The sequence below is a fragment of the Poecilia formosa genome, unplaced genomic scaffold (genome assembly GCF_000485575.1).
Source record: "Poecilia formosa unplaced genomic scaffold, Poecilia_formosa-5.1.2 Scaffold186, whole genome shotgun sequence".
NCBI lineage: Eukaryota > Metazoa > Chordata > Actinopteri > Cyprinodontiformes > Poeciliidae > Poecilia > Poecilia formosa.
In genome coordinates this window covers 777,417-788,741 of record NW_006800125.1, presented here as the reverse complement: position 1 = coordinate 788,741, position 11,325 = coordinate 777,417, and the positions used below count along the sequence as shown (strand labels likewise).

At 41.0% G+C, this 11,325-nt stretch overlaps 1 protein-coding gene across 5 annotated transcripts in view; it reads left to right on the top strand.

Moving 5' to 3' along the window:
* The window catches only part of scn8ab (sodium channel, voltage gated, type VIII, alpha subunit b), a 52,696-nt gene that overhangs the window by 22,669 nt on the left and 18,702 nt on the right, over nt 1-11,325 (top strand). For 3 of the 5 annotated variants that reach the window (XM_016678579.1, XM_016678581.1, XM_016678580.1), the window contains exons 7-18: nt 1,483-1,704; nt 2,111-2,174; nt 2,446-2,587; nt 3,410-3,616; nt 3,701-3,982; nt 4,888-5,244; nt 6,113-6,245; nt 7,215-7,453; nt 9,006-9,179; nt 9,353-9,709; nt 9,798-9,971; nt 10,818-11,105. In XM_016678579.1, the coding sequence (XP_016534065.1) occupies nt 1,483-1,704; nt 2,111-2,174; nt 2,446-2,587; nt 3,410-3,616; nt 3,701-3,982; nt 4,888-5,244; nt 6,113-6,245; nt 7,215-7,453; nt 9,006-9,179; nt 9,353-9,709; nt 9,798-9,971; nt 10,818-11,105 (2,639 nt within the window). The remainder of the gene's footprint in view (nt 1-1,482; nt 1,705-2,110; nt 2,175-2,445; nt 2,588-3,409; nt 3,617-3,700; nt 3,983-4,887; nt 5,245-6,112; nt 6,246-7,214; nt 7,454-9,005; nt 9,180-9,352; nt 9,710-9,797; nt 9,972-10,817; nt 11,106-11,325) is intronic. The other 2 variants (XM_016678583.1, XM_016678582.1) reach the window with 1 other exon arrangement.

The following is an 11,325-nucleotide window of genomic DNA, read 5'->3' as shown; positions in this document are numbered from 1 at the left end:
AAAAATGGTGCAAAAATGTGTCATTAAACAGTGGATATTCCCTCTTCAGCATCCTAAATGCGGGCAAAGCGCACTCAGAATAAGAAAAGAAGGCGGGATAAAAGTTAGCCTTCTTTCATTTAGAATAATTTCATCATTTTGCTTAGTACTATTTATACTGACGTGGCCATTTCCCTCAGCCTTGGCGTTTAAATGACCTGCATGCCTCCTCTCATTGACCCTAAACCCCAACTCTAGAGCTCCTAGAAGCTAAACCTTTGTGCATGTCTTTTCGTCATCTTCTTCATTTCTTGCTTCCCTGCGTAAACCTGCATCTGTGCATCGTTTGCACTTTTTTACTATATATGTACTGTGTTTAATATGATGTGCATAATGCTTCCTGAAGTTGGTTTGGGATTTTTCCACTGATGAAGTTAAAATCGTTCCTCTTCTGTTTAAATCTTCCTCGAGTTGCCATGTCGCTCTACTCTTTTTTATTTCTTGAGATCTGTTTACACGTGTGCATATTTCTCTGATGGAAAAATCCCACAAGACTTCAGTATTTGCTGTGATAGTTTTCAAATATCTTCTTGAAAGTATTGCAATACAATATTCTGTATATACCATAAAATCTTAATTATTATGAAATAAAACATTTTAAAACTCCGAAACGCATGTTTTCATTTTCTTTTGCTCAATCTGCACTGATCAGACTTGACAATAAATTACTCCATATTGTAATTATTAGAGTCATGTTAAAATATTTGCAAAAATCAGAAACATGACATTAAACAAAAACAATAAAAAAATTTTTTTATTTATTGCATCCTTAATTTAGCTGCTGTTCAGATGCTCTTTATGTTAACAGCTTAATTCATTTGAACTCAGAGATCCTGCTGGTGTTCCAGCTCCGGCAGACTATTCTGTTGAAGGAGCTTATTAATTACACCGTACTTATCTTTCATTACCTTTTTTACTGCAGTTTCTTATCTGAAGTGACACTTCAGTGATGAGCTCTAATCACTGTTGAGCAGGCTAGTGGCAACGCCACAGAAGACTGAGTTTGACGAGGCTGTACTGTCACTCAGAGGCGTTTGAACATTCATCATCAGCGTGAATGTCATAACACTTCCTAGCATTCAATTGAGTTATAAGTTACTGTGAACTTTGACCCCTTTTAATTTGGTGTTCATTTAGACTTGTTGCTTTCCCTCTACTTTTAAACATCATCCACAATTTTTTAGGAAAGTGGAGTTAGGCTCATTCCAGATTTTAGTCTGTCTGTTCGTGACAGTTTTTATGTGTTTGGGATCATTTTCCTGATCCCAGAAGAACAGAAAATAGTCGTTTCTTTTTCTTACTCTCCTCCTTCCTTCATGTTTGCGTGTGAATCTGTGCAATGGTATAAATGTGTGAGGCGGCCCGTTTCCATGTTTGTGCATTTGTGCACATCTGTGTGCGTGTGTGTGTGCGTGTGTGTGTGTGTTGTTTGTGTGTGAACAGGCCTGAAGACCATCGTGGGTGCTTTGATCCAGTCTGTGAAGAAGCTGTCGGATGTGATGATCCTGACCGTCTTCTGTCTCAGCGTCTTTGCGCTGATCGGCTTGCAGCTGTTCATGGGGAACCTCCGGAACAAGTGCGTCTTCTGGCCGATCAACATGACCGAGCAGTACCTGGAGAACGGCAGCCGAGGTTTCGACTGGAACAAATACATCTATAACGACTGTGAGTATGACCCCTGACGCTCGGTTAAACTGGGGGCTCGTGCAGTCTGCAAGTCTAGCGTGAAAAGATATGTTCAAGTTTCTGTAAAAATCCATCCATTCAACTTTAGTTTTTTATTTGTGTGTTTATTACACGTTTCATATCAGCCTAACAACTGCAGAAATATTAATTCATTGGAAACTTTGTCATTAATATTTTGAAAAACTAACAGAGAAGTCTCTCTGAATTTGAGTTTTACAAATTTGGAATTTTGAATAGAAAATAAATTAGACATGTTTGAGACTCCTCGTACTGAAATTCAATATTTTTTCATCTTGCTTTTACGAAACATAAACATAAACAATGACTAATTTATCCTTTAGGCAGTGATGAGTGAAAGTGACTGTCCTGCTTTGCTTTTCTGCAGCAAATTTCTACTTCCTGCCCGGTGCTCTGGACGCTCTGCTGTGTGGAAACAGTTCAGACTCAGGGTGAGTTGCGATTTAATTTGAGCTCATGATGGATATTTTCTGTCTCTGTTCATGGAATTAGTTTAATAGTTTTTTTTTTATTGCAAAATTAATCTAAAACTTGAATAAATTATATGTCGCCTTTTGAACAATTAATCATATATTACGGTTTTATCTCTGTAAAATCGCACAAATATCTGGAGGTACACATTAGCCACACCGAGATGATGCTAAAAATAACAGTTTCATTTGAACAGTTTCTTTTAGCTACATTTGTGTGACTTCCTTTCAGACGATGTCCAGAGGGTTTCACGTGCATGAAAGCTGGAAGAAACCCGAACTATGGTTACACCAGTTTTGACAGCTTCGGGTGGGCTTTCCTCACCCTCTTTCGTCTCATGACTCAGGACTTCTGGGAAAATCTCTACATGCTGGTGAGGAGAAGATTTCCTGATTTGTCACAAATCTTTTCTATAAAATATCTCTTCTGTGCCACTGCTTAGATCTGACAATCTGTTTCTTCCAGAGGTCACCCAATAATTAAACAGAGTTCCCCTGACAGGTCAGGCAAAGTGAGTGATTAACCAGCAAATCAATCAAGAACCTATGATAACTCTGGAGGAGCTGCAGAGAGCCATAACTCAGTTCTAACAACCTATTAAAGCTACTATTAATTGTGCACCTCGTACATCTGAATCTAAATGAGAATCTGTAGCAAGACATGAAAACTGATGAGAACAGATGTTTTCCATCCAGCCTGATGGAGCTTGAACAGTTTTTTCTCACAGGTAGAAGAACAATTTTCAAATCTGGTAGGCAGTGGTTTAAATTACGTTCCTCGGGGACCAGAGTCCTGCAGCTTTTAGATGTGTCCCTTGTCCTATGGACTTGAATCAAATAGCTGAACGGCCTCGCTGCCATGCAGTCGAGCTCTGTTAATGAGCTAATATTGGAGGCAGGTGTACCGAAGCAGAAATGGACCTAAAAGCTGCAGGACACCAGATCTAGAGGACTGGAGCTTGAGACCAGTATGGTACAGCAAACCCCACCTCAATACTTCATAAAACTCCAGTTTTATGAAATATTGAACCAACGGGACTCAATTCAAATGTACTTTTCAGGGTTTAATCTATAAAGAATAAAATAAATAAGATGATGACTCCTTTTTGCTGCGCTCTTACATTTTTGGACTATACTTTGTGTTGGTCCATAACATAAAATCATGCATCGACCTCCGTGTTTTTTTGTTTTCTCAGACTCTGCGAGCTGCAGGGAAGACCTACATGGTATTCTTTGTGCTGGTCATCTTTGTGGGCTCCTTCTACCTGGTCAATCTGATCTTGGCTGTGGTGGCCATGGCTTATGAGGAGCAGAATCAGGCCACAATGGAGGAGGCTGAGCAAAAAGAGGCTGAATTCAAAGCTATGCTGGAACAACTCAAAAAGCAGCAGGAGGAGACGCAGGTAAGCTTCATCTTTCCTCTGAGATGCAAACATCTGATTTGTTTTCAATATGAGGCTATTTTATTTATTTTTTTCCCGCTTCAGGCTGCAGCTATGGCCACATCGGCAGGAACCGTGTCAGAGGCTGCGTTAGAGGACGTAGAAGGGGGTCACTTGTCCCGCAGCTCCTCAGAGGTCTCCAAGCTGAGCTCCAAAAGCGCCAAAGAGCGACGCAATCGCAAGAAGAAATGGCGACAGAAAGAGCAGGAGAAGGAGAAAGGAGACAGCGAGAAGGTAGTCAAGTCTGAGTCGGACGACGGCAGCAAGAAGAGCACCATCCGCTTCCCAGGAACCCGACTGGGCAGGAAGACGTCCATCATGAACCAGGTACAGTCAGAAGAGAACGTGTCGGCTTCTGCAAAGCGATCCGTTTGATGGCTTCGGGTCAGAAAACCGTTCGAGCTTTTAGTGGTTGGAAGTGTACGGCTTCAGTTCGGTCCTAAATTATTGATCCAGTCCAGTGACCTGTGAGGTTCCTCTTTAACAGGGGATATGCAGCCATTTTGCGTTGGCTGATGTTTGGTCCTAACCAGGTGGGAAAGCTGATGCATTATCTAAACATTCAGTTTGATGTGATTTTTCATTCCAATACTTTTCAGTTCTGCTGTCAGCCACTGTGCAGGCCCAAACCGAACATTTAATTTTTATTGATGGTTTGTAAGATTGAAAAATATTTTCTGAGAGACTGAATTTTAGGTTTTTATTCCCTATAAGTCCAGTAATAAAAAACACAAATATATCAATTTGCATGTAATGATGAAATAATAATACACTTGTGCTAAATAACTAAATATACATTATAGATCTTCAGATATTTTGAGGTGTGACTGTATTTTGGTCATTTTACACAAGCATTTGACCAGCTGCTTTTCTCCCATCACTAAATCTTGTATTTCATTGAGACTCTGTTCAGGTTTTTATCTGCTAAGTAATTAAAAATGTGCTCAAAATTGAAATATTACAATTAGGAAAGCAGTGATTTTTGGTTAATTGCATAACAAAACACATGTGAGACAAAAACATGGAATAAATTACTGTTATTGTTTAAAATATTATTTATGCAGTGACAGCGTAAACTCCAGCAGTTCCTGGTTTTTATCATTTACTTTTATTTGCTTCTCGTCTCTCTGTCTGCACTCTGTATTCTAGGTCTTTATTTTCTAATTTTTTCCAGCTGTTTTCAGCAACCTCAACACCTCCATTTCTTTTTGTTTAAATCTGTCTCTCCTCAGTCTCTGCTCAGCATCCCCGGCTCGCCCTTCATGTCGCGCCACAACAGCCGCAGCAGCATCTTCAGCTTCAAGGGCCGCTCCAAGGACATGGGCTCGGAGAACGAGTTTGCGGACGACGAGCACAGCACTGTGGAGGAGAGCGAAGACCGCCGAGGCTCGCTGTTCATACCTTACCGTCGCAACAGCTACAGCGGCTACAGCCAGGGCTCGTCCCGCATCCACCCACTGGCGCCACACTCTGGAGGGAAGAGGAACAGCACGGTGGACTGCAACGGCGTGGTGTCGCTCATCGGCCCCGGGCCTGGCAGACGGCTTCTGCCTGAGGTGAAAATAGATAAGGCAGCCACTGATGACAGTGTAAGGACGTCCATGGGACACCAATACGGTTTAGGCATGATGACGGCCCTGATCTCTGCAGCTCCTTCTTTCAAAGCCCAGACCCCCCCCCACCCCTTGTTGCTCTGTTTCCTGAACTCTAAGCTCTCCTTTCTCCTCCTTTTATAATCAGATTCTGTTTAAAAACGTCACCCCGCAGAGCCACTTACTCTTTCTGATTGATTTAATGCTTTTTTTTTTAATGACTAACAAGCAGAAACATATCTGCAAACTCCTTTTCTCACCAAACTAATGAACTAGTCAACAAAATTCACAAAAATGAACATTTCTTGCCGAGAAACTTTCCCTTCACGTCTCTACTTAGAAATCCCATTCTTAAGCTTTTATCCTTCTTCTCATCAACCCTCTCCTCTCCATATCTGTCTTTCTCTTTCATTCACCTCCTCCTCCTCTCCTGTCTTCATCTATTCTCCGTTCCTAACCCTGGATGGTGCAACAAACAAGCTTGAAACAGTTTTTCTGGAACAATATTTCTCCCCTTGCAGCACGCATGGTAGACCTCCTCTTCTCTCAGCCAGCCAACCTGCTCTTACCTGTTTACCTCTTTTGAATTTTAGCATGGTGTAGATTTTAACGATGTCTTGAGATCCCCTCTGTTGACATGACGTGCATGCCACTGCATGCATTTCAATTTTACAAAGACATTAGGACGAGTTCAACGTAATCTGCAGATTTGATGTGAGGAGCTAGGCTGTGTTTTCTTTATTTGGTCTGTTCAGTGGAACACGGGTATCATTTAGTGGCTGAGGCAGCTCAGAAGCATTGCTTTCAATTTCTGTGTACATCTCATGCTTTTCTAAACGATCATTCATGTTTTCTCTGAGCACAGACTACAGATGTGGAGATTAAGAAGAAACACTCCGGCTCTCTCATGATTTCTGTGGATCAGCTCAACTCCTCCTTCAAAGGAAAGGACCGTGCCAACAGTCAGATGAGCGTGGTCACCAACACACTCATAGAAGGTGCGCTTATGTCACAAAAAACTTAAAATGCTTTCACAGAAATGGCGAAAATGACCTGCTTTCAAATGTATATTTAATCAGGATGTGTTTAGATCGCCTGAACACATTTTGTTATGTTACAATTTTAAGCTGGTCTTGGCGATAAATCAGTAAATATCACGATAGACACATGATCAATATAAAGAGAAAATACATCCAAAAAAATAGTCAGTAATGCCACTGAACCCCGCAGCATTCTGGGGGATGTAGGCAGAAGAAATGCTTTAGTTTTAGCTGCTCAACCTCTCACAGCCCCACAGTAGCTCTGATTGTTCATGAGACGAATATTATTCATGCACTTCACAAATCTGATCGTAATGGCGAGAGCCCTAACTTTTTAATCAGTTTTAGTTGCAGTATAGCTGATTTAGTAGGGCCGGATGCAAATACACACCACCCTTCAGTTATTTTATTTGAAAAACATTGAAAACTATGCATTTTTTCCCAGTAAAAGCTGATGGGAGGAAGGATTTAGCTAAAAGAAAACATGAGGTTGCAGAAGACATGAGACTGATACAGAGATTCACCTTTCAGCATCACAACAACCCTAAGCATAAAGCCTGACAGACAATGTAGCTGCTAAGAAAAGTATTTCTGTATTAGAATGGTCCAGTTAAAGTCCAGCCCAGTCAAATGTAAATGAGTAACAACTCAACAGGAGTTGAGCATACAACAGGGGCATTTTGAAGTTATTTTTTTGTAAAATAAAAAATAATGTACCACTCTCCTCTCACTGTGCGACTGTGCACATGAATATCAAAAGTCCCCCCCGCCCCCAATATCCATTGAAATTTTCTTTTGTAACGGGACAAAAGGTGAAAAAGATCAGTGGTAGGATTACTTTTGCAAGTAATGAGTCGTGGACATATGCTGTTTCATAATAGTTATGACCTAAATTAATCATGATACCTGTTCTTCCTCATCCTGCAGAGTTAGAAGAGTCTCAAAGAAAATGTCCTCCCTGCTGGTACAAGTTTGCAAACATCTTCCTTATCTGGGAATGCTGCCCCATCTGGCTAAAAATCAAGCACATCGTCTATCTGATTGTCATGGACCCGTTTGTGGATCTGGCCATCACCATCTGCATCGTGCTCAACACTCTCTTCATGGCCATGGAGCATTACCCGATGACGCCGCATTTCGAGGAGGTCCTGGCCGTCGGCAACCTGGTGAGAGACGACAACGTTTACCGTCTTCTTTTCTCCTCCGCCGGAGCGACGGAGGAGTTTCACATTTGTCCGCTTAAGCAAAACAATGCATCATTTCGTATGTGCACTTAAGAACTCAAACTGACCACATAGTTATCAGATGGAAATCTCATTAAATATTTATTTCCATTTTAATGTTGCCATCTAAGTCAGCTCTGCAGTCTCATCACCACCTTTTAGTTCACTTTTCTTACACAAAGTCTGTGCTTTGACAAATACGGGAAATGTCTCATATTTTTGGCACACTTCCTTCCACCTGAAAACGTACGTAGATGTGGTTCGACACGGTTCAGCAGTGAACATGCCAAACAAGAAGACATTTTGATTTGGCTGAGTCCAGCCAAAAACACTGTAGCGCAGCAGTATTCACTCTGCGTCAGCACTGAGACAGGAAATGAGGTCATAAGCATTGGTAGCTGTCCAAAGTGAAACAGGAATTTAATTCACCCTGCATTAGAAGCTGGATGGTGCAGTGTGAATCACTGGGTGTCTTCTGCAGCACTGACTGGACACATGATTAGCTGTCGGGTGGGTGAATGTGCAGATTTTTTGACCTTATGCCGGCATTTAAAAATTGCACAGAGTTAAGGTTTTAACAGTAATGCATTTTAAGGTCATTGCAAGCAAGCTAGTTGGGGTTGTGCAAAGATAATTTACATGACATCTTTTGAGGTTTATCATCACTACCACTTTTAGCAAAGCGTAAAGAAGTTTGTACATACGTCTAATATATGTAAAGTCTTCTTTACATATATTTTATAGCGACTGGCTGTAATTTAAGGTGTTAAAGTTTCAAGATTGCTCATGTTTAACGCACTTAAATCTGTTTTAAACTGACTGCACATTTATTGATTGCCACTTTAAAGTTTTTTCTTGTGAGGTACATTGTTTTTAAAGGTAGAAAAGTACCTACACCATCACAGTAATCACAAAGTGTCACCCGACCCAGATCTCATAGCGTTATTTATTAAAACTGTGATTAAACAATTACATGCTAAATTTATACAGTGGAAATACCGAAATGCATTTTAATCTGCTGTTTCACTGTTCTTTGTCTTGGCTACAAACATGAAGTGAAAAAAATAAAGTGTCTTTTATGAAATATCAAGCCTACTATCAAGCATACTGTTTGTAATACGATCAAGGATGCAACATTTACAGTCTGTTATCACATTAGGATAGAGTAAGTTTCTTTTGCCATAATACTACCATCTTGGTTTTTTTCTAAAACACAGAACTTACTTAACAATTAACGTCTGTGAATAAGAGCTTAACGTTTTAAAGAGAAACTGTCAAATAATTATCAGTTAAATAAATCAGAAAGTTAGTTTATCTACCATGACATCTGAGCCGTGTCGAGCACCAGGCATGCCGAGTGAAGTGTTAAGATATTGCAAATCTCAACACTATGTAATGCTGATAGATCACTGCTTCAACATGAGAGTAGCAGTGAAGTGATATTTTCCTCCTGAGTCTCACTGGCATCTCTTTTAAAATTGGTCTCCCCCTGTAGGTTTTCACCGGCATCTTTGCTGGCGAGATGTTTGCCAAGCTCATAGCCATGGACCCCTACTACTACTTCCAGGAAGGCTGGAACTGCTTTGACGGCTTCATCGTGACCCTGAGTTTGGTTGAACTGGGGCTGGCGGACGTGGAGGGACTCTCAGTTCTCAGGTCTTTCCGATTGGTAAGCGAAAACTCGTGTCTCGTTTTAATGCTACAGAAATATGAGATGCAATCATCAGATTTCTGTTACGTGATGCTCAGGTTTAGGATTAAACTCTGACTTGATTTAGCTTAGCTGATATGTTCTAAATGAGTTCAAAATAAAACCAATTAATACCTGTTTTTTGTTTGCAGTTAAGAGTGTTCAAACTGGCCAAGTCGTGGCCCACACTAAACATGCTGATTAAGATCATTGGAAACTCGGTGGGAGCTCTGGGTAATTTGACCTTGGTGTTGGCCATCATTGTCTTCATCTTTGCCGTGGTGGGAATGCAGCTGTTTGGAAAAAGCTACAAGGACTGTGTGTGCAAGATCGCGTTGGACTGCGAACTCCCACGCTGGCACATGAACGACTTCTTTCACTCCTTCCTGATCGTGTTCAGAGTGCTGTGTGGAGAGTGGATTGAAACAATGTGGGACTGCATGGAGGTGGCAGGACAAGCCATGTGCATTATCGTCTTCATGATGGTTATGGTCATTGGAAATCTGGTGGTAAGAAAAAAAAATAATCACACGATCATAGTAGCTCGTGTACACTAAGCTCTGAGGTTTCAGAGGGCGCTTTGTGTTTCCCTGTAAGGTGCTGAACCTGTTTCTGGCTCTGCTGCTGAGCTCGTTCAGTGCAGACAACCTGGCTGCCACCGATGACGACGGAGAACCCAACAACCTCCAACTCGCTGTTGCCCGCATCAAGAAAGGGATCGCCTGGTTTAAAGTCAACATGCGAATCTTGGTAGCCACGGTTCTCAAAAAGGTACGTGACGCTTAGGCATCAACATGTGCCAAAGGTTTTAAAAAGTTATGGTTTTAAAGCTGCCAAGATTTTCATAAGGGCTGTCCATGAGAAAGTGTCAGTAAAAATTAAAGAAAAGACATTTTAAAAATATTGATTAATAAAAGAAAATTGATAAGCCTAAGTAACAGAACCAGAGTGTCTCTGGGTAATCTTTGATTGAGTCCTGGAATTGTGACTTTAGGGAGATTTTAAAAAAGACTAAAATCAGCAAAAGAGACTGGAATTGTTCTTCTAAACGTATACAGTGAGGTCATTTAACAACTTTTAAAGTCTTTTAGGACTACCAGTAGCTATGTTTGTTACTGAAGAGTTGTAAACACTGGTCGGTTTAGAAGAGAGCTGCAGTCTTGCTGCCTGAACAGAACTACCCCAGTATTTGGAGGGTTCAGGGATGACAGTCATCCACAAAACACTGAAATCTGCAAAAACTTGAGACTCCTCATAAAAACGCTTTTTACTGCCTATTTTAATAGTTGAAACACCAAATATACCCCAATATGCATTCATACAACCAAGAGGAAACCTTATTGCAACAACACAGAAGCTAGCATTTACAGTCTTCCCCACATCCACTCTTGAGATTTCAGCCAATCATTGGCAAGAAAAGTTAATGGGGCTTCTGGATTGGCTGCATGTTGATTAGCATTGTACCTAGGCATTTCAGCTGCCCAAACTGCATTTTCTTTTGAATATTTTAAATATGCTCTATGAAAAAGCAGCTATTTAAAATCTCAACGTCATCGTCTACCTCCATGTTTTCTGACAGCATTTTTGTTTGTCTCGTTTTACCTTCCTGATGAGCAGCCTATAGAGGACGAGCAGAAGCCTTTGGATTATGAGGAAAAGCTCAACTGCATAGCAAACCACCCTGCTGAAATCAACCGAGAACTGGACTACCCCAAAAATGGCAACGGCACCACCAGCGGCATCGGGAGCAGTGTGGGAAAGTACATGATCGACGACGACTACATGTCTTTCATCCACAACCCCAACCTCACTGTGTGCGTTCCCATCGCCGTTGGAGAGTCAGACTTTGAAAACCTCAATACGGAGGACTTCAGCAGCGAATCAGATGTGGAAAACAGCAAAGATGTGAGTAGAAAAGGCTTGCTGAGACTAAAAGACTAAAATCAGCAAGAGAGACTGGAATTGTTCTCCTAAACGTATACAGTGAGGTCATTTAACAACTTTTAAAGTCTTTTAGGACAACCAGTAGCTACGTTTGTTACTGAAGAGTTCAGTAGATTTTTCAGGTAGATGAAACTGTCTGAAGCTTTGAATTCAATAGTTTCAAACTGAAAAATCTGAAATA